The 22,869-nt window shown below is 47.1% G+C and overlaps 1 protein-coding gene across 3 annotated transcripts; it reads left to right on the plus strand.

The window, feature by feature from the left end:
• Window positions 1–61: 61 nt before the first annotated feature.
• On the plus strand, window positions 62–14,189 carry TXNL1 (thioredoxin like 1). Of its 3 annotated transcripts, none has more exons than XM_051642528.1 (9): window positions 62–265; window positions 1,871–1,967; window positions 3,061–3,234; window positions 4,744–4,866; window positions 5,238–5,307; window positions 5,919–6,091; window positions 7,822–7,926; window positions 12,310–12,350; window positions 14,013–14,189. In XM_051642528.1, the coding sequence occupies exons 1-9, from the start codon at window positions 168–170 to the stop codon at window positions 14,014–14,016; spliced, it is 885 nt and encodes a 294-aa protein (XP_051498488.1). In that variant the 5' UTR covers window positions 62–167; the 3' UTR covers window positions 14,017–14,189. The 3 variants fall into 3 exon arrangements, 2 of the variants coding, with proteins under 2 accessions (XP_051498488.1, XP_051498489.1); XR_007891804.1 differs by lacking the exon at window positions 12,310–12,350 and adding an exon at window positions 9,685–9,738 and having other exon boundaries at window positions 63–265; XM_051642529.1 differs by lacking the exon at window positions 12,310–12,350 and having other exon boundaries at window positions 64–265.
• Window positions 14,190–22,869: the final 8,680 nt, after the last annotated feature.

The following is a 22,869-nucleotide window of genomic DNA, read 5'->3' on the forward strand; positions in this document are numbered from 1 at the left end:
CGCCCCGCCCTCAAGATGCCGGCCCGGCGGGCCCGGCGGCCGCGCCTGCGCCGAGCGGTGCATGCCGGGCGGCCCCCGCCTCCCCTCCCGGCCCGGCCCGGCCCGCTCCGCTCCGCTCCGCCGTGACGCTGCAGATCGCGCTGCCGGCACCGCCGCCGCCCCGCAGCATGGTGGGCGTGAAGGTGATCGCGAACGACGCGGAGTTCCAGCCCGAGCTCGGCGCCGCCGGTTCCCGCCTGGCCGTGGTGAAGTTCACCATGCGGGGGTGAGCGCGGGTTCCCGGGGGGGCGGGAGAGGCTTCCCGGGGCCCTCGCGGGGCTGTCGGTGCCCGCTCGGGAGCGCGGCCTGCCTTCCCTCCGGTGCCCCGGGAGCCGGGCCCGCGGGAGCCCCGGGAGGGGGCGCGGGCAGCCGCGCCCGGCCGGTCCCTGCTGCTGGAGCGGCCGCCCTGCCGAGACCTGCCCGCCTCCTCGTCCTTCCTGCCCGGAGCCGGGGAAAGCCCTTTCCCTGCGCAGCTCTGGGGCGAGCCGGGGAGCGGAGGGGATGTGGGCCGCCCGGTTCCCCGGTGCAGTCAGCGAGCAGCGGCGGCGCGGGGGGTTCTGCGCCTCAGCCCGTGCCGGGGCGGAGCTGTTGGCGCGGAGGCTCCTCACCTTCCCACCCCTTGCTTAAACACGCATTCGGTTTCCAGGGGCTGCTCGGAGCTTGAAAGAACCGGGGTCTAATGCTGCGTAAGATGTTTTGGGTTTGTTTCCTTTTTTTTTTTCTTCTTTTTTTCTTTTCAGGCAGGAGCAGCGCACCGACACCTCACGGTGCCCCCGTGGCTGTGGGGCTGGGGCGGCGTTCCCGGGGGACTCAGCCTCCCCCGGGGCTGCCGAGGTGTCGGTGGGCTCAGACAGCCCCGCTTCTTAGGTTCCAGTTAGATTAACGCCTTGACCTGCTGGCATGGAAGCACCCGTGAGTTTTCCTGGCTGTGGCTCCCAGCCCTCGCGGCCAGGAGAGGCTGGGGAAGGTGCAGCAGGTCCTGCCGGTGCTGCCTGACAGCCCTGCCTGCTGGCAGCGTCACAGGGACACTGCTCTGGTTTGGAGGCGACTTGTTGGGGGGAGTTTCCACTGGGGTTTTTCTTTCTGTTTTGTTTTCTAGTTGCCTCTGTCACAGCAAACAGAGTTGTGGGAATATTCCGCAGCAGGGGGGGTTGTGTCTGTGCACTGAATGTAGGCTAGCAGAGGTACAACAATTAACAAATACACTTTTTTCAAGCAAGGTGTTACCAGTAAGTCAACACAGGTCAGGTCTTTTGTATCAGGGCCGAGTAAGTAATGGTAGTAACTGGTTACAGTTGTGAGATTTAACGTAGTAAGAATTCCTGCTAAAGGTTTGATACATTATTATTGTTAAGCATTTCAAGTCATGCTTGCAAACTTTACTGTGGATACTATTTTTCACAGGCAGTAACATGATGTGCTAGTACCAGTTATGAAGAGTATTTTTTGCTGTTTCAGGAAAAGCAGGCAACTCTTTGCCCTCCCTTTTGTCACTTTAGTTAGCAGTACTTTGCCTTGTGGCTAAAGATGCTGGGCCTGAACACACGGGGTGGGAAATATGAAGTTAGTGTAAGTTAATAGGTGAAGCTAATCACAAGGCATTGAAACTGTCTGAGGAAGTGGGAATTAACACTTCATGATGTGTTTCTAAATGTCAGTCTTAATTGTATCACCAGGATTGCTCACCATCTGTCAGCCAGGTAGGAAGGTTATTTTTACATGTACCAAGGATACCAGTAAGAACATGAACGTGCTGCTTGTGTTTGGGGCAGAGTTGTTTTTTTTTTCAGAGAAAGCTTGAGTTAACCTGAACTGCGTTTTGTTTTTGCAGATGTGGCCCTTGTTTAAGGATAGCTCCAGCTTTCAATGCTCTGAGTAACAAATACCCCCAGGCAACCTTCTTGGAAGTAGATGTGCATCAGTGCCAGGTTGGTGTTCAGCGTGGTCTTTTCAGTTGTAAGAGAGCAGATAATGCAGCAAATGGTAAATTTGAAGGAAAAGCTCTTCTAACAATATACTGAGAAGTGTCCTGTGGTTGTTGAGAGGTTTGGTGAGTCACAAGTAGCCATATTGTGAAATTCTCTGAAATTAGGAGATGCACAAAGGTGTGAACAAGCAGCACTTGTATTTCAAAAAGTATTCTTGCAGTTACCTCTGTCACATCCTCCACTTAAGCAGAGTTTAAGCAGTTTTAAGAGTTCCTGCTGCTTGTGCTTTCAGATTTAGGTGTAGCAGGTAGCACCAGTGTGAGCTGAAATGAGTCTTTCCACACAAATATTGGCATAATTATTGAGCAAAATGAAAAGTGAATAGACTGTTATAATTAGTGGGACTAGATTCCTCTCAAGTACTACTCCACTGTTTTTAACAGACAACAGTGTTGCAGATGAGCTGCTGATTGACTTGAGGGTCGTTAACAAAAATTAACAATAGTATATTGAAAGGAAGTGTCTTGAATTACTACAAATTATAATGAGAGGTGAACATAAATGTGGTAACAGTGTTTGCAAATTATGCTAAATTAGGGAAAGTTTTGGGAAGACTGCTACGGTTGCAAAACAGGTCTGAATACAGGGAGAAATTCACTGGGATTCACCCTCTGCAGCAGCAGGCTGCAGTTCCTGGGTGGGCAGGAATGTGGCTTGGGAGGGGTGAGGAATTGCAGGTCTAAGGACAGCTGGTAAAATGCAGGGTTAAATTGAGCCCTCCTTCCCTTCTGAGAGCAAGTCAGCAGGATGATGCCTGTGGTGTAGCCACAAATCCGCTGGCAGTGTGAAGTCCATTCAAAGAATGCCCAAATCTGTAAAGGTTTAGGAGGACCTGAAGAATTTAAATGGCTTTAAAATTGTTGTCTTGAGTTAAAGATGTTTATAAAATAGCCAGTATTGTTTGCAATGTCTGAGGTGGTGCAGCTTGGTTAATCTCTAGTGTGTGCATTCTTACCGAGGTGAAACAAAGTAATGTCTGTGTCTACTGTTGGTAATAATGTTAGGTGACACTTGTAAATAATTTGTGTTCCAGGGAACAGCTGCTACCAATAATATATCAGCAACACCCACATTTCTGTTTTTCCGAAACAAAGTGCGAATCGACCAATACCAGGGAGCAGATGCTGTGGGGTTAGAAGAAAAAATTAAACAGCACCTGGAGAATGATCCTGGAAACAGTGAAGATACAGATATTCCCAAAGGATATGTATGCATCTCTTAAGATAATTTTTTTATGTTTGCATAACCTGAATGTTTAAAAACTATCTGTTGCTTTCCAAACATACTCTAAGTCAAGCAATGCCACTTGAAGCAAAGCTGCAAGTGCCCCATGGCTTTGAGAAAATGAAACTTATCTGGGTTTCCTTTTTCAGGCAAACTTGAAAAATTAGCATGTACATATTTACAAAGTATGATTTTGATAGTGTAGATGTGTGGGTTTTTTTTTTAAATCTCCATGCATAGCCCTTAGTTGTTAAAAGAATTTTTATTATTAACTTTTTGCAGCTGCTTATTCTATTTCTTTCCTCTTTCCAAAAGGTTTGTTTTTTTTTTAAATGTAAAAATACCCATGGGAAAAGACATTGTTAGACATGGCTGTCAAAAAAGTTGCTCTGCTTGTACCTTAAAAAAATCCCCTTTGTTGTTTACGTGGTGGTAGATTCATTTGGGTTTTTCCTTTTCACTTCTTGTTCCCAACCCTTTCTTTAATCCTCTTTATTTCATCTCTTTAAAAAAAAATAAAAATAGAGGGGAGCTGGGGAGAGATTCTGTTGCCAAAGGAATTAACCTTCAGACCAGTTCAGCTCCCTCTTTCTCTGGAGCAGCTTGTCCTGAAAATAGGATGCCTCAGGGAGGGCATTGTTGGACAAATTAGATCTCGTGATAGATTTTCTTTTGCCTCATTGCTGATGTTTGCCAAAGTGGATGGTCCTACAGTGTGTTCTCTGTAGATCCCTTCTTGCCTGTAGAAGGATGACAGGCATCTAAAAATACATCAAGTAGAAAACATGCCACAGTAATATTTGGAAAAGATTCCATGCCTTGTCTGAGCAGCGTACAAGAGTGACTTCTTGCTGGCTTGGAATTTGCTTTCAATTTAATGCTTAATGTCTATCATTCTGCTTCTGATGGGGTACTGCACATCCCTCCAGTGATCACTGCTCAGGCAGCCACAGATCATGTAAACTATGTAAATGGTTTGTAACTTTCTAGGAATTTGTGAAAAAGAAAGCTATTCTATTTCTCAATATACCTTCTCAAGCCTTGCATCAAAATCTCTCTGACTAAAGCATAACTTGGTTTTGGGGAGGCCCATTTCTGAGTGGCTTTTCTATTATGCTGATGACAGCTCCAGCCTGCTGTCAGTTTGTCTGTTCTGGTGTGACTTACAGTGCTGGAGTCTTGCTTATAAAAAGTGTATCTGAAAATTCTCCCTCTGTCCAATTCCTTGTTCTCAGAATGGCAGCGTGTTCCAGGGCTGCGAGACTTGGAATGGAGGGGAAGAATCCTGTCCAGTTATGAACAGGATACATCTGAGTACTCTAGTATTGTTTTGTTTGTCATGTCTTTTGATATAAATCCCTGAGGTTTTCTGTGTTTCTTGGTGTTTTAATCTGTTGAATGAAGAATTCAATTCATTCCAATGCTGCTAATCCCAGATGAGTTCATGGTGTGCTTCTCACGCGCTCAGGAATGCTCCTGCTTTTACTTTTAGATGGATTTAATGCCATTTATCAATAAAGCTGGCTGTGAATGTCTTAATGAGAGTGATGAGCACGGATTTGATAATTGTTTACGAAAAGACTCAACCTACTTGGAATCAGACTGTGATGAGCAGGTACAGTAGAGATTTTTCGGTGGGTTATTTTCAATGAGGGGTCTGGTCTGCAAGCATTTTTTGAGAGTTTATCAGCTTTATATTGTTATGATAGTGTAAGTAAGAGGGGGGGGGTGCAAGTAAAATTAGTATGCAAAGGTGGTTGTAGCATTTCCAGTTTCACATCCTTTTTATGTATGGAAAAAAATTCCAAGTGGTGTAGCATTTGCTGGTGCTTTTAGAGTGACAGGCTGGTGCATGTGTGGAACACAGAGAAGGTAAGTGCTTCACTGTATTTCAAAGCTCAGGCTTGTTTCTAGTTTATTATTGTGCCGTGTTTGTTTTAAGAATGAAGAAAACAGTGTTTAAAAGCAACTTTTTTTTCTCCACAGCTGCTTATTACTGTAGCTTTTAGTCAACCTGTCAAGCTTTATTCAATGAAACTTCAGGGGCCAGATAACGGTGAGTGAAGTATCTGTTTGATCCTATCTTGGAAGCCAATGCTTTGCACACATTTAGCTGAGTTTTCCAAAGATGACACTGTTGTCCCTGGAACCTGTTACCTTCTGAGAATCCCTCAGCAGCTCCAGTAAATTTGTTGTAAATGAATTAGGTAACAAATGACCTCATTCATTTTTCACTGACCTCGGGAATGGGTGTTTGATGTGACACAAATCGAACTATTTGTGATAATTTGATCTGCTGCAAAGAGAAACTGAAATGAATGTGGGGGCTTCTTAAGGCTTAGCTGAGCTTTTATGGTAACTCAGTTTCTATGATAACACCTGAATGCTTTGTCATTTTATATGACATAGCAAAGCTATTCTTGTTAGACTTTTTGTTGGATTTTTTTCCCTCTGGAGTTTGGCTCTAACCTGTAGGCAAGTAGTGCAACTTTGGTTGTCCTTCAGTATCCAGGATGGTGATGTAGGATTGGCAGATAAGATACTAGAGCTCCAGAAGCTCCTGTTTTTCTCCAGTGGTATCTAGACCCTGTGATAAGCAAGGCCTTCTCAGGCAGCGCTTTGAAAATCTGTTGAAACAACAGGATATCACTCCTCTTTTCAACACAGGGCAAGGTCCAAAGTACATAAAAATCTTCATCAATCTCCCTCGATCGATGGATTTTGAAGAAGCAGAAAGAAGTGAACCAACTCAAGCCCTGGAGCTGACACCAGATGATATTAAAGAAGATGGTATTGTCCAGCTTCGCTATGTAAAATTTCAGAATGTTAACAGTGTAACTGTAAGTAAAGATTCTGTCCTGAGGTCTGTGCAGGCTGAAAACTTCACAGGCTTCAGAGCACTGTGCATGTTTGTTGGTTTCATTGCAAGTGTTGTTGGTTTTTCTCTGCCCATTGCACACTGTCTGTCTGTGCTAAAAGTATGTCAGGATTTAGGGAGAGACAAGGCCATGTGCATGCAGTGACTCTCTTGACCTGGTGAGAGACTTGCTGGCTTGCACCTCCCCATGAGCTAGGGTGCTGCTCACAGGACTTGCCTTTCTACTAACACACCTCCTTGAAAGGATCTTGGCTTCATTTGAGGAATTTAGGGGACAAGAAATTCAGTTTGAGTAGTTTGGTTGCAGAAATTACAGTGTTTTGAAACTCAGTACCTGCTCTCTGTGAGGCTTCTTATGTGCTGTAATCAAAGCACCTTTGTTTGTTAATGAGCTCTCCAGCTCCCTTGCTGTAAGAGACTTCCCACAGATTCCACAGTTTGTGACTCCCAGGTGCAGGTGTGGTTCCTGCCTTTCCATCTTGACAAGACTGGTTCTAGTGCAGCAGAGCAATGACTAGGTCTGTGCTGGGGTTGCTTTGTGCTTGGCATTATCCTGGTGCTGCACAGCCCTGCTTCCTGCACTGCTCTGTCCAACTGTTTTTCCAGTAGGACCCTTGAATTCTTACCTATGCAAATGCTTTTCATGGCCTGAATGATGCTTTTGCAAATGTGTGGATTTAGAGTTGATCCAATTACACTGTATTTTATTGGCCACAGAAATCACCAAGTTATTATGAGTTACAGGTAAATCCAAACCACTGGATCCACCCTCAATCTTTTCAGCATGCTTTCTCTTCCATAAAAATGTTTCTGGTAAATGTCTGAATTCCTGTTGTTGGGCTGCATTTTAGATCAGTTGACTAGTCTCAAGTTGAGCCATGCATGTTTTACTAGCAAGTCTTTTAAATGTAATGGGAGGCAAACCTAAGTAACTCCTTTTCACCTCTTATTGCTGTGGAGTTACTTTTGCCACCAACTTTATCCTCCCTGAAATGAAATGGAGATTGTTCACATTTGCTTATATTCTACTAAGCTGTGCTGACAAGCCCAAATTATCTATTTGTTCTTTACTAAAATCCTGTGTCAGCTCCAGACAGGATGATGTGCAAACACCAGACAAGTGATAAGGTGATTAAATAGATGTTCTACTTGTTTGCACTCTTTGCATGTGGATGCTGCAGTAGCATTCCCCTGCTTTCCTGACTAAACCTGGGTCCTGGATATAAGACTTCCTCTGATTCTGGTGCCACTACTTGCTTTCTTTCTCTCACAGCTGAGTGTGGAAAGATCCACAAGCACCTCATTACTCTTCTAAGTTCCTTACCAATACTGCTACCTACAAAAAACCTCTTCTTTCATTTGTCCACTTAGAAAAGTCTGATGGTTCCAGCAGTAATTCCTTAGTTCCTATTTCAGAAGAAGCTTGATATTTGAAGCTAATGTAATAGAAGTTCAATAGTTCATAATTCTAGGCTGTGTGGATTTTTATCAAACTACCAGGAAATTAATAGCATTCTATATAATAATTACTAAAATAAGAGGACAGTGTCTCTGAAGGTTCCAGAGGCTTTTATATTTGGAAAGAGTGTTAATTTGGTGAGTTCAAAAACCTTGGGCACCTAATGTTCTTACGTGCTGCTTCAGGGATGGACAGTTTACCTGAACTCCTTGTGTTTGTGTTCTTTTCTTTAGTTGTTTGTCCAGTCCAATCATGGTGATGAAGAGACAACAAGAATTACATACTTCACGTTTATTGGAACTCCAGTCCAAGCAACTAACATGAATGACTTCAAGCGAGTGAGTCCTCTTTCTTAAAAGCACTCTTGAATGTTTCTAACCTACTCAGAAATGGTTTGAGGGAACAAATACATTTGGTTGTTGCTGCAGTTCCACAACTTAAGATAGTTTTGGCATCCAAAAGGAAATGTGTAGCTTTATCTTACACATCTTTGGTCTTGCTTACAAGGTTTTGTTCATCAGTTTTATAAAGATAACTGATAAGAATGTATATATGGGAACTTGAGGGACTCTCAACTTAGATACACTCTAGACAATGTTTTTTTAACAGCTGTGAGATTGAGGTCTTGATCTGAAACTTGCTTTCTGATGGTCCTCAGGAAGTAGAGAAGCAGTTGCACATTAAACAGACTCCTTGTGATTGACCTGACTTGTACTTTGATGGATTTTATTTATGGGGCAACATTAAGCTTGAGATCTGAAAAATATTTGGTTACAAGGTGTCTGTTACACTGAACATGCCTGCTTTTGAAAGAGGAAATGAAAAGGCAAATAAGTTGTTACAGTATGACTGGGCTGAACAGTAAAGGCACTCTGAAATCTTCCATTTTTTGAGAATGTGAAATGGGTTTGAAAGGATTGAAACTTTAAAGCTGCTTACAACTGCCTCAAAATGTAATAAGTCTTTTTAAAATAAGCTGCTTTAAAACTTAGTAGCCTTTGGAAAAGGGCAAATACCTGCCTACAAACTGCTGTGTAGGTGACCAATAACATTGAAAGCACCACAGAATTCATTGTGCAAATAACCTACAACTTCAGAAGGTTAAAAACACTTAACACGCACCCACATGGCACATACTTGGAAGTTTTAACATTAGAACTTGATCTTAACTTCTACATGTAAAACCTAGCATCTTTGCAGGTGTTAATAAACAGCAGTTTAACAGGCTTGGCTGCCTTTCAGTGAAACTTGCAGTAATTGAGAAAATGTTCTAATGTACTAAAATTAACTTGATACTAGTTTTAGACCCTCCTGATATAACCCTTCCAAATTATCCCAAAGCTAGAGAGGCATTAGTTGATTTACAATCTACTTACATTGCTGTTTTATATGGCTTTTGGGGGTACTTATGATGTCAGAGCATCCCCTGCAAGCTGCAGTGCTGTCTGGTGCTGTTCTGAGGGGCTGGGCCTGACTCAGCACCTGACCTGTCTGATCTCTCTCCCACTTTCAGTTCCCTGTGAAGTCTGTAAATTAGTTTTGCTTTCAGAAGTGCTGAAAGCCTCTTTTCCACAAGTGCCCTCTTTAAACCTGACCTTTTCATTGGGGAAGTAGGGATTAATTTTTATTTTTTTATTTAATTGATAGTCCTGATTGGGGTGCACTTGGTAAAGCAATTCAGGGTTGGGTTTTTTTTGGTGTAGGATGTGATGTGGGTTTGAGAGCGGTGTGGAGCCTGCACAGAGGGAGCTTCCTGCAGCATTTTAGGTTGCACGGGCACAATGTCAGTTTGGGGGACACAGTCCTGAAGTGCTGGAGGCTGAGGGCTGTGACACTGAGCTGTGTGGGCAGGATTGTTCTCCACACCTGCCCTGAGGCCAGCAGTGTCTTCAGGAAAGGAGCAGGCCTTGCTGGGTTAGGAAGTGGCTCCTCCTGTCTCAACTCAGGGGCATGTTGACACTATGTGTAACGTTCCTGTTCTGCTTCCTGAACTTGTAGTGTTAATATTAGGCTGTTAAAATGTTTCTTCATAACAAATGGGATGTGTAGCCTGGCAAAGCTCTTAGGAATTTTAACTTTCGTTTCCTCTCTTCCAGTGATCCTGTCAGCTATGAAACCTTAATATAGCGTTGGGCATTAATTATATTTAGGTTTGTAGATTAACTGGGAAACCTTATTTTTCTTTTTATCTCCCTGAGTAGTTACCCACACTACCCTTCACTGCTTTCATCTGTCTCACTCCTTCATCTCACTCTGTCTTTACTGTTCATATTTCCCTGCTAATTATGCTAGAAATAGCATTGCAACATGATTAACAAATGGGGGAATGCTTTTTTCCCTGAGTTTTTGAGAAGCGTGTGTAAAAAGTCTGTTAAGTATCTTGAAGGGCTTGAGTTAAGATGTGGAGATGAGTGTGATCCCAGTCCTGTCTCTGGTGGATCTCTTGGCTGCCCAGTTGATGGTTTGCATGCTCAGGTTCAAAGTCCACATTGGTTTGAATGACTTTTGCTACAGATCAGGCTGATGTGTTTTGCTTCCTAAGTGGGCTGGGATCTTGAGTGCACGCTTTGCTTACAGCACCTGATTATTGAGGTGCATAATTGCAGCTCCCATATGTCCTTCAGACAGTCAGGAAGAGCTCCTGTTTGCTTGTGGAGTGCCCTGCTGACACCAACCAGGCTGTGGGAAGAATCACCTTCAGCTAGCAGTCAGTTCATGCAGTTAATAAAAATGAGGCATCATTCCATTGATTATGCTATCAAATGTAAAGCTAAAATTCATCTGCTCTGGAAGACAGCACCAAGTGGCTGTGGTAGAGTCAGTCCTTCTTTAGTGACTTTGGCCTCAAGTTAGTTTGGGCATACACAGAATCGTGGAACAGCACAACTTGGAAGGGACCTCAGAAGCTCACCTGGTCCAACCTTTCATGGGAAAGGGAGCCAGGTCCCTGCCCAGTTGCAGCTTGGAAAGCCCCAGCAGTGGAGACTCTGCCACGTCCCTGCCAGGTTGTTCAGTGCTCTCACTGGCAACAATTTTGTACATTTTGCTGCACGTAGTTAGTCTTGTTGGATTGAGTGAGGAAAGCTGAAAGTTACAAAAGCTGCTTTCAAACTTATAGTATGTTGTGTGTCCTGCTTCTTGCACAACTTGATTTTTATCTCCTTGGGAGGGGAGAAGTCTTCAGAGTGACAGAAAAGGGGGACAGAAGTGTTTCTTGGCCACACAAGGTCTGGCTGAAGGTGTGACTGACCGTGCAAGCTGCCGTGGCAGGCTGCCTTTGGGTTGTAGGGGCTCACACTTGAGATTTGCTTCTGCTCCTGGAAGATGCTCAGCTGGGTCCTTGGGGCAGGCAGCTTCAAGTGCAGACTGAAGGGACAAGCTCTGTGGATTTTTAGTGTCCCTGAGCTTAGTAGGGTAGGTTCCTGTGAACCTTTTGGTGAACTTGGGTATGTGCTTTTGTGTTTGGAAGAGCATGCAGCTGCCCATGTCCAGTGTAGCTCTTGTTTATTTCTGGTATTAATGAATAAAACATTACTGCCCAGATCTGAGGTTGGAGCAGAGCTGAGCATTGGCAGGTTGTGGTGGTTTTTGGTCCCCTCTTGAATAAAGGCTTTCCTTCTACTCAGAACTGCTGCTTTGCACTACATGCAGCTGCTGTTTTTTCTTGTAACATTTCGTTTGTTTGTTTTTCAGCTTAACTTCCCGTTTCTAAAGAACTAAAAAGGCAGAAGAAATTAAACAGTACCAGTAACTGCAGTGGTCTTGCACTACTCCTCCCTTGCTCCCCCTGCTCACCCAGCACCTCTCTCACCCTTTCCACAATCTCAGCACTGATGCAGGAGTTGCCTTCTCTGCACCTCCTGCTGCCAGGAGCAGCCTTCTCTACCTTCTGACTCATCAGCTCCTCTTTCCCCTCCAACACTTCTGCTCACCTGTCAATCTTACCAAATTTCTGCCCCACTGTTACCCTGAACTCAGCATTGTAAGGTCACACCATGCAGTCCTCCTGAGTTGTTTTCTAGAACTCACTTTTCATCCTGTGTTGAATTTAGTAGAGCTGTTTGAGGTGCAGCCTGTGAAGTGCTCTACAAAGACGTGACTTTTTAAATCTTGGTGGAGCTTGGTGCCCTTCTTTGTGGTGACCTGCCAGTAAGAGCAGGCAAGCCAGAATGAGCTGCAAAGTACTGCCCTTTATGGTCCCTCTAGTGGCACTGGGCACTGCTCATGGAAGGCACAGTCAGGCGTGGGTGATTGTCCATGTGTGGCCTGATGGGGGTTCTCCAGCAACCTTTTAATATATATTTAAAACAAACAAAACCAACTCTGCTCCAGAAGGTTCAGTAATGAAGGTTCAGTAATACAGGTTTCCAGTCCTGGTCTTGGTACTGAACCATGGAGTTGGCTGTGGTTTTGTCACTGCCAGGCTCTGGACTGATGCTTGGGAAAAAGCCAAGGGGTTGAAGGAAAGGCAGCTTGGAAATAGTCATCTTTTGTGTGGGAACTGCAGGCTGGAACCACTACCTTAGAAAGCACTAAGTGTCAGCTGCTTTTGTCAAAGGGTGCACAATGGATCTACTTCTGAGGAAAGAATAATGCCAGCTGTTGGGTTGAAGTTGTGATAACCTGCTTGCTTTTGGGAAGGTGGAGTAGGATGGTGAGAAAATGGGTTTCTTTGACTTGTGATGATAAAATATCCATATCAGTGTGATTGATTTCCACAGATAATACACATGGGCGAGTTGTCCATTTCTGCCTCAGACTGGTATAGCAATATTTGTCACTGATGTTCCACACTTGCTAACATCTAATATTTAATCTGTTAATTGTGGTTTTTCTTTTTTCTTTTTCCTTTTTTCTTAATCTGTGTGTGAACACAGTTTGGTGCTTTGGAAACACAAAAAATAAACATTGCTTCTTGACAAATTTAACTATTTTTTTTTAACTTGATTAATTGGAGATTGATGCAAATAATTTGGCTTCTTTTTTTTTTTTTCTTTCCTCATGTTGTCAAATTGGAATTTTCCTGACCTTAAGCATTACCAAGCATGAATTTGCAGCTTGCTGAATGTTCCTGGTCAGGAGTTCCTTGCAGGTGAAAATGGTCTATAAAAGTACTTTTCATCAGTAGATCTCACTTGGTGACAGTGATAACTTAGCTGACCAGAAGCAGCTGGAGAGAGAAAAATTCTCCTTGAAGTCTAACAAGAAATGAAAAAAGGGGAAGGATCAGGAAGAATTCTTCCAGTGCCTCCATGAGACTTCCCTAGTTCAGGGCTGTGGGTGTTTGGTTTTCCTTGTTTTGTTTTCCTCCCTAGTTCTCCATCCCCCTGTTGGCTTTGTGGCTCTGGTGTGGTGTCAGCTGCAGGGGTAGCTGATCCTTCACACACTTGCTGCAGGAGTCAGCTGGAGTGTGAGAGGGTTGCACTCCTTTCTTTTCAGCACTATGACAAGCAGCAGTGGGAATGTCTGTGCTCCACTCGTGTCACCTTCAAACCTCTGTTGATGTGAATTCTGACTTCATCTGGTCACGTCAAAAGTGCTTCTCTCCAGTTGGATGGAAATGGATTGGGAATAATCCATGCCTTGCCCCAGGTCCCTCCTGTAACTTCAAGTCTTAAACTTGAAGACCTATTTTCTTTTCCTTTTGGTTTGGCTTATAAATGGCTATTTTTTCCAAGGGTCTGCAAGAGCACTAGAATGGTGTTGGAATCTTCCCAGAGGGGTGACCAAAAGGCATGGTTTTCTGCTCCTGAGATGTTGTGTTCAGTTACCTGAGCAGAGGGGACTGGGCAACCTGTGGCAGTGACCTGTGCTGACCAGTGCAGAGTGCTGGGGTCATGCTGGCTGCAAGACCCTCCCACCAGAGTCTGCTGGCACAGGAAAGGGAAGCACCAGGCTGGCTGATTCCAGGTGGAGTTTGCAGAGCTGGAGAGTGGAAGGAGGCTGGAAGGAATAGTGATTTGACAAGGATGTACCTGAAAAGCAGGTGCCTTCCAGGTTTCTGCACAGGTTTGAACTGCATGGTGAGGTGCATAGCAAGGGTGCCAAGGGAAAGGAACAAACTCATATTTGGGCACCCAATGGTTCTCTCTCTATAATATTTTAGATATTAAAGGTGAATGGCTGGTATATATCTATTTTTAGGTGTGGTCTGTTGTGTTGCAGTTACTGTGCTCTAACTCAAAGTGAGACTGAGGCTTTGCTGTCTGTGTGAGTACTAAAGAAAAGGTTTCTGGAGTGTCTTGCATCTCTCTGAGCCTTTTAGAGGGAATCACAGCTTCTGGAAGTGCTACAGCAGTGCATGCTTAAATGCATTAACTCAGTTGAAAATTCAATTGCACTTTTTTATTTTGAGACTTGATTTAAAAATACTTGGCAGGACTTTTTTGGTTAAACACTGTTTCTGTTTTTCTTCTCTTATCAGGTAGTTGGCAAAAAAGGAGAGAGCCACTAGGACACAAGAGCCACTGGAAGGCCTTACTGCAATCAAAGAGATCTTCACTTTTATCTACAACTCCTGGATAATTGCTTGACCATAACCAGAGACTGTCAATCTGTTTCATTTCATGCCATTACCAATAAATCATTGCTTTTGTTGAGACGGAGTTTCCCTCGTGTGTTTCTGTTGTAATCCTCGTACATGTATTTGTAAATAAAATCCATTACTTTTGCCAAATTTAATTTTGTTATTCTAGTAACTGTGGCTCTTCCTTTGTTCCCTTCACACTTCAAAACTGGACTGGCTTATCTTCAGAAGCAGAAGACGTAATGCAGCTTGCATTTGTTCAGAGAGTTGCAAATGTCAGATGTGAGTAAAGCACAGAAGGCCTTCAGAGGCCATCTGGAATGGAAATCCAAGCTCCTTTTTTATAAGACCAGAAGAACTTCAGGTCATTGTTCCTGCCAAATACAGGTACTTCTCAGATAGGAGTAACTTCACCTGGTTTGGAAATTCCCATTTCCTTCCCCACCTCCAAAAGCAGAGGAGGAGGAGGGATGTTTTGTGTTGCCATTCCATTAGCTCTCAGATCTGTCACAAAGGGTGTGCTGATGCAAGCTGCTTGGCACTGAGAGCTCCTGGCTCTTTTGGAAGTGTTTTTTTTTAAACATCATTAGAAAATCCTGACCTGTTTTCCCACACAGGCTCCAGGAAGCTGTGCAGCTACGGGGGCTGAGTTGTTGGTTTGCCCCACTTGAGCATTAGTCCTTTATTTCTTGTGTTGGGTGGTTTTCCTCTCTCTGGATCTTGATAAGGAAATGTTTATTGTGAAGAGTAATTTTGCATCTTAATTGGAATTCCTGTGCCACTTTGGTAAATTTTCTTGGAAGTGTGCCCCGAGTTGCTTTAATAAATTGGGCATTGATCAGCACCATATATGTGTAACACTGTGTAAATTCCCAGTAAAACTTGCTAAGTGTTTTAATTGGCATAATTAATTTCTTTGTAAAGTTAAATTTGTTACATTTCTAATTACCATAAATCCCACTAAGGCTTAAATCCTGTCCTAATTGGCATTCCTTCCTTCAACACAGTGGGGTGGTTCTCTTCTGGCTTGGCAGATTTGTGTGTTAATACCGAGTTCACTTGCTGTTAGCACAGATATTTTCTGGGCATTGTCTGGGAGAACATTCTTTGAGAGGCACTTTTTTTCTCACTGTGTCCTCCAGGATCCTCCTCTGCCTGTGGTGTTGTGGATGGTGTGTGATGACAACGTGGTTCCTTCCATACTTAGTGTTCTCCTTGCGTGGGGGTGTAAGGCATGTAACACTGTATAGAGGATATAAATCATTTTTAAGTATAACTGAGGGCAATATGAATAACTGTTCCTGTTTCTAACTTTGTACACTGATTACCTTTTGGGTTATTGTTGAAGTGCCTCATCTTCAGTATTGCTTACCTCATAGATTTATACCTGAGAGATTTGATAACTTAGTGATTCTCATCTTTGTAAGAGATTAGTCAGATTTCTATTGTTTATGAGACTCTTCTGTGATGTCCTTGGTTGCATGGTGCATACCTTCCTCATGATGCTGTGTATGTGGGTCTGAATAAATGTTCACAGGTACCTGGCACGTGTTTCACTTCCTGGGCTAGAACTGTGCGCGGGGAGCTAAAAACCACAGCAGTGAAGTTGTGGTGCAGCAGTGTCTGGTGGGTCTGGCAGGGTGGGTGTTGCTGTGCAGCTGCCTGGCCTGAGGCTCCTGAGGTTTGTTCTTGGGAAAAGTGACACTGAGAAGTTTGCTCCACAGCTGAGGAGGGGGACTGAAGGGGAGCTGTGACACTGCTGTGTTCAGACAGCACAGGGGCTGGGGTGGTTGAAACTTGTTGCTAGTCCCACCTACTTGTCCTGAGGTTTCATGGGCTCCTCAGTTCCATTCTCTGCAACCTCAGGCTGGTGCTGGTTTGGGGCAGGTGGGTGCAATGAAGTGTTGCAGTGCCCAGAGCTCTTACTGGGCTTGGTGGTGTGTGTGTGTGATGAGTTATTCCTGTGCTTTGATGCCTGAGGAGGGTCTGACTGAGCTGTGACAGAAGCCCTGTCCCCTTCAGCCAACCCAGCCCTTGCTTTGGTGCTAGCCCAGGTTGATGTGCTGAACCTTCAGTGGTCACGCTGACATGAAACATGTGCCTGGAGCTTTCCTTTAGGGCTGGCCAGCTGGGAGGGAGGTTTCTTGGTGGCTTTAAGTGCCAAATGGCTCTTCAGTTGTGGGATTCCTGTGCTGGGGAGCCTTGGGGGACCACGTGCCAGCAGGGCCTGTGCTGGGGGGCCTTGGGGAGGCTTGTCTCATCTGCATCCTTTGGTACTTGTGTTTGGTGGTTAATAAGCATGGATTAGCAGAGAGCTGCTGGGCTCCATCCAAAGGCTGCTAGAGAGAGCAAACAGCACCAGGGACCTGGTTTATTTTTACATTCACGATCCTCAATGTTTTAATTTCTCTTAAGAGTTTGAGATACTAGCAGACTAACCTCTAAGTATCAATTGGCTTCTAAATTACTGGAGAAAGTCTAAGAAGTAACGGTGAGATGCTAAAGCCTGAGGAAGTGCTCGTGGTCAAGGAAGTGCATCTTTAATCTGCCCTGTTCCTTCAAAATCCTAAGTTTCCTACTTCTCAGCCAAAGATGCCTGCTCCTAGGCAACAGGACACCTAATGGGACACATCCTCCTAAAACCTGGTGAGGAGGAAATCAGGAGTATGGGCAGAGGTGATCAAGAAACAGAAATACATGGACTTCTCCTTTTCCTCAGGTCGGCTTTGCTGCATTGGGAGGTGGGGAGGGCTTGGGTAGTGGAACTGGGAGGAGAAACCTTCTCTGCTTTCCTGTAACTTTTTTTTTTTTTCCTTTCTCAGGGATATCCTCAGGCTGAGCACTGAATTGCCCCTGGGAGCCCCATGCAGGGTCAGCTGCATCCCTTCTTTCCAGGGAGCTGCCCCCTGAGCCCGTGCAGGAGGCTGAGAGACTGTCCCCAGGACTCCTGCTCTGCCTCTGAAAGGTATTTAACACCTCTGACCCCTGCCAGAAGGCCAGTTTTTATCAGAAAGCTGAGCAGGATAGAAGAAATAAATACCCAAATTGTGTGGAATCCTGCCCAAATTGTGTGTGATAGGACATTTTTTATAAAGCTGCATTGGCTGCCATTAACTGTACTCCTGCCTTTTGGTTATCTTTTGGTAACACTCAAACCTTTGGTTTGGTTTGTTAGTTTTTGTCTTCTGGTTTGGATTTGTGTTGTTGTTGTTGTTTTTGCATCAGGACTGATGTCAAAGCAATTCCTACTTAATTTGCCTCGAGTATCGGCAGGATTTGGGAAGTTTTTCACATCCTGATTACACTGGAATGCGGGTTGTTCTTGAAACAAACCTGGGGAGGGAGGGCAGAGAGCAGAGAACGCTCGGCAGCCCGGGGTGACTTGTGTGCTGAGGGAGGGGAGCTCGGAACGCGGGCACCTGGTGCGGGTGCCTGGCCCGGGATCCTCTCTGCTCCTGGCTAGCTCGGGGTGGGTGCCGCTCTGCCGAGTGGGGGTGGCTACGCTTTTCTCATAGAATCTGGCCTTCTATAAGCACGAAAAGACAAATTATTTTGTTGTTGTCGTTGTTTTCCTGTTGGACATCTCTTGGTGGAACTTCCTATCCCGCACAGCCGGGAGCTGCGGGGCAGCGCTGCCCGTGGCCGTGGCCTGGGGGCTGTGCTGGAGGCTCTCGTCCAGTCCTGCCTGCCCCCCCGGTGCTGGTCCGGGCCGCTCTGCTCACGCCCGGGGGGCTCAGAGGGAGGCCCGGGACCCGCAGCTGCCCCCGCGTCCCGCAGCGCCGTGCGGGGCTGAGCGGGGCCCTGGGGCGCTGCCGCCCGGAGCCACCAGAGGGCGCTGCCGGCCCGGCCAGGCGTGGGGCGGGGAGGGGGGGACCGGGAATGGGGGGGGCCGGGAATGAGGGAGACTGGGGATGGGGGGGCCGGGAATGGGGGGGGCCGGGAATGAGGGAGACTGGGGATGGGGGGGCCGGGAATGGGGGAGACTGGGGATGGAGGGGGAGACTGGGGATGGAGGGGGAGACTGGGGATGGGGGGGCCGGGAATGAGGGAGACTGGGGATGGAGGGGGAGACTGGGGATGGAGGGGGAGACTGGGGATGGGGGGGCCGGGAATGAGGGAGACTGGGGATGGAGGGGGGAGACAGACTAGGGGAGGGGGAGACTGGGGATGGAGGGGGAGACTGGGGATGGGGGGACCAGGAATGGGGGAGACTGGGGATAGAGGGGGGAGACAGACTAGGGGTGGGGGAGACTGGAGATGGAGGGGGCAGAGTGGGGATGGAGGAGACTGGGGATGGAGGGGGGAGACAGACTGGGGATGGGGGGGCCGGGAATGGGGGAGACAGGGGATGGAGGGGACCGGGGAGGATGGAGGAGATGAGGCCAGGATGGAGGGGGCCGGGGATGGAGGGGGCTGGAGCTGCCCGCCCGGGCTGCTGGCACACCGGAGAGCCGGAGGCTGAGCATCCATCCCCGCGCCGCTTGGGAGTCGGTCATTATCAAACCGTCCGAGAACAAGGAAAACCAAACCGACACCCGTTAGCAGTCCAGGGACAGCCCGCAGGACCTGTCTCTGTGCAGGCGGGCAACTTCACAGGGTGTTTACATAGCACCCCCCGGGCTCGGCAGCAGATGCAGGTCAGCTGCACGGGGTCAGGGGGACCCCCAAAGCTGTCACCTCTTGCTTCCAGGTTCCTTAGTGCTGTGTTTGTTGCTAAAAACGTTCAGATTCCAGAGGGGCTGTTACCGACGTGGTGAGAGGTGGGGGTACCACAGGACAGGAGCTGACTTGTCCAGCTCTTGTCCTTCTCTTTGCATGTATAATTAAAAATTCAAACTTTATATGCATTCTGGTAAAAAGTCATGAGTCATTTATATAAGCTGACAAAAAAAAATTATAAATCTACTCCAAATTAGCACCTCAGATGGAAAAGTACATGCTGAGTGGTGCTTCCACCTCAGTCAGGGGCTGGGATGGGTCAGGAAGGGCTCAGCATCCTGCCAGGCTTGTTCTTAGACCACGTTCCTCCTGCCTTGGTTGGAACAGCAGGGTGCTGCAAAGGTTTAGGTGATTAATTAAACTTCAGTTAATTATAGTATCTTAAAATACATAATCTGAATCTTTTGTGTTCTGAAACTTTGCAAATGAGGTCTTTGCTGCAGAGTTTCTCCCTTGTGTTGCTTTTTTCAGCAGTTTGTTGGTTCCTTTCCCTGCCACCTCCTGTGGCTGGCTGTGAACCCTTTAAAAAAAAAGAAAAAAGCCCCAAACCCATCCCATAAAGTGTCTGGAATTGAGGGAAGCTGCTGGAATTAGGAATCAGTCAGAAACAAATCTCTGAGACAAGTTCTGTGCTTTGCCCCCTGCTCTGTGCTGCTGACTGGTGCCCAGTGCTGGTAACTGGTGTGCCCGTGTGCACAGAGAGAGGTTTTTCTTGCTGATCGTCCTACTGGAGATATTGTTCTTATATTCTTATGCCTGAATCTGTGATGGGTGGTCTGCCAGATATTTGCCCAAATTCTTCTTTCCCCTGATAAAACGTATCCTGTCTTTCCTCAGCAGTTTTCAGAGTGCTGCAGAATGTAAAGAGCCAGACAAAAATGACCTGAAGTCAGTAGCAGAGGGTTTGGGACATGTTTGATTTGGTAAAAACCTGAGTTTTAATCCAGCAGAAGCAGTCACAGTCAGTTCTCCCTGTCGTGTCTACCTGTGCAGCTTAAGCAGCTCACCCCGGCGTTCAGCAGGTGCCTCCTGCTGTGTGTGCAGCTCTGCGGGGTGGAAATGCAGGTGGGAGCCGGGAGCCACGGCTGCCCTTCCCCATCAGCTGCACTTCTTCTTGGAGACAACGGGATCGTCAGCAAGGTTTGACCCGTGTTTGGTCTGGGTTTGATTGTCTTAAGGATATGACTTGCCACGGGTGTGGGCAAGGTGAGAGTATCTTTATGGAAAGGGGAAGGTGTACAGAACTAGCTGTACAAAAAATCCTCCGTCAAGAAATCACACTGTTAAAGACTAAATTCATAAAACTCAGTCTAGACAATGCACAATTAGGGTTCTGAAATGTCGAGCCTAGTCCTACATGGGATACTAATGGTGCTGAGGAATCTGCAGCTGTGTTGGATGTGAGCAGAGCTAGTCCTTGGAGAGAGGGAAATGGCAGGAACTGCCTCTAACTATTGTAATCGGCAAGATTATCCCATTAATCATCTTTGTCTCCAGGAGCACCTCACTTCTAACTCTGAGTGGTGTTTTTCCCTGGGTGCAACACAAAAAAAAAAAAAAGAAAAAAGAAGAAAAAGAAAGAAAGAAAGAAAGAAGCCTCTAATTGAAAACAAAGCCAAGACGAAATCCAATTGCTGGGAAGTGTGTGCTGGGTTCTGGCTGCTGCTGGGAGCAGGATGGATGGCACACGGGTCCCCTGAGCTGTGGCATCACCAGCCTCCTGCCACACCTGTGGCGTGGAGCTTCTCAGTCTGGATGTGAGCAGGACCCCAGGTACAGGGGGGCTGAGGCTGCTGCTCCAGCAGAAAAGGGGCCCGGTTCAGGAGGGGGACGTGGCAGGGATGCTTCCTGCAGGGCCCATCTTCTGTGCAGGGCGCAAACCCTGGGGGATGCAGGGAAATCTAAGGAATCTAATCCTCACAACCACAGCGCTGGGAGCGCCGGGACTGCTGTCGGTGAAGGCAGGGGGAAGAGTCCTGGCTCTGCTACCGTCGTGTTTCCTCTCAGCTGTGCTGTAGCAGCTGCGTTTGATCCCAGAAATTTCCTCTCCTTTTGGAGATGTAGAAAGGAGGGAACGTTATGTGCGTCCAGCTCAGAGGTGAACTGGGGTGTCCGAGCTGTTTGCAAGGAGCCCGCCCACGTTTCAGAGGCAGCTCTAGCAGGAGCGCTGGCAGATCGTCCCTTTGCTTTCTCTGCCTCGGGTCTGTACCTGCCCGAGGGAGTCCCCGTGGGGGTGGATTATCCCAAGCCTGGCGGTGGCTGCAGGACCTCGGGTGGGAGCTGGGAGGAGAAATAACTTCCTTTTCGTGCCCGGATCTGCACACGTAGCCACGGGGAGCAGCTCTCTCTGCTGATCCTCTCCGGCCTGGCTGCTGTCCTTGGTTCCCCAGGCTGCAGCTCCCGTTGGAACAACCCCTCCCCAGCACCGACAGCTTCATCCCGGCCTGCGCCAGAGCTGGATGCCGGCGCATCCCAGGCTGCGGGGAGGGATGGATGCTGCTGGGGCTGGAGTAATTGCATGGCAGAAGGGAAGGTTGCTCCTTGCCTGGGCCAAGCAGGAGAGCTCTCTGTTGCAGTGTTGCTGCTCCCAGTATTCCAAGCTTGAGTTAGAGGGACTCCTTGGATGCAGTGGGTTGATAAATAAGAGATAACTGTTTAAAACTCATGTTCTGTTGTATTTAGCCCTGTCTCTTAAGGTAGGACAAGCTTCTCTTTCTAAATGTTTTCTCCATGGACTGTGAGCAGATGCTGAAGGCGACTCAGTGCGGGGAGCTGGGGCTGTAAAAGGCCACCAAATAAAAGGCTCTGCAGCTGCAAGTGGCTGAGTGCTCCCTGTGCCTCCTGCAGCCTGGCTTCTGTCAGGCCAGGGTGCTCCAGATCCCATCTGCAGCTCCTGTCCTCATCCAGTTTTAACCACAGTCATAGGTGTCTCAGCAAAGTACAGATTTCCCTAGAATAGTATCCCAAAAGGTGAAGAGTAATTCCATAGGCTGCAGCTTTCCCTCTTCCCTGCTCCCCATGAGCTGCCTGCATCCTTCACCCAGCCCTGAAGCTGAGGAGGGTCCTTGGGGTCTGGCTTGGAGGTGTGAATTTGGGTGTGGATGGAGGAATCCTGGTACCTTGTGTGTTTTCTTCCTCAGAACCACCTGTCCAGCTGCAAAGCCTTCAGCCACTCAGAAGGTGGCCTTGGCCATGGCATCTTCAAGGCCTGTTGATGGGTGGGATGTGGACCCCTTTCCAGGTGTGGGTGCATCTGCCATATCTAGTTAAGGCCGTTGTATGTGCTTTATCTTGCTGTGTCAATGTGTCTTTTGTATTTTTTCCTCTTTCCCTTCCCTCTGAGTTGTCTCTGTCCTTGGTTCTAGGAGCTTCAGGCATGGGTGGTGGCCCAGAGCTTTGCTGTAGGACATGGTGTGCTGCTCACCTACCTGCAGAGCCACGGGAGGTTCAGACCATGCAGGTGAGCTGCTGGTAGCTCCAGTTTTAACTAAGTGCCAATAGACACGGGTACTGGGGCATTCCAAAGAATAACTGGATCGATTTGTCAGCCTTCACAGAACCCCCTTTTCTTCTCTCTTGCTCAAGGCTTTCTAGTTCCCCATGGGTCTCAGGGGAAGCCCTGACTGTGGCAGCTCTGCAGCCCATCCTTGCCCGAGTCCTGGGGTCTGCTTTGAAATTCCTCTATACTCAGAGGGATCTGAGAGGACCTGCTGGGCATCAGAAGCAGGACAGCAGAAGCAGCTTTGGTCTGCTCAGTTACCACAACCTGCTCTGCTCCCCTCACGCTTGCTGTTCAGCAGACGTCTGGTGGGTTTGATGCTCAGGTAGAAGGACTGGCTGGAGCTCATCCTGAGGTGTTGCTTGAGCTGTGGGTCGGTAGGTCTGGAAGCAGTGGGGCCAATGCATGGGTCATCTGTTTGGTCCTTGACAGCCCAGCCCAACCAGCAGACCAGGCTGCTGCAGTAACCAGGCTTTGGCAGCAGGAGTGTGGATTCCCTCAGCAGAGGAGAGAGTCGTGGTCTTGGCTTGTTCTGCT

The sequence above is a fragment of the Apus apus genome, chromosome Z (assembly GCF_020740795.1).
Source record: "Apus apus isolate bApuApu2 chromosome Z, bApuApu2.pri.cur, whole genome shotgun sequence".
Classification (NCBI taxonomy): domain Eukaryota; kingdom Metazoa; phylum Chordata; class Aves; order Apodiformes; family Apodidae; genus Apus; species Apus apus.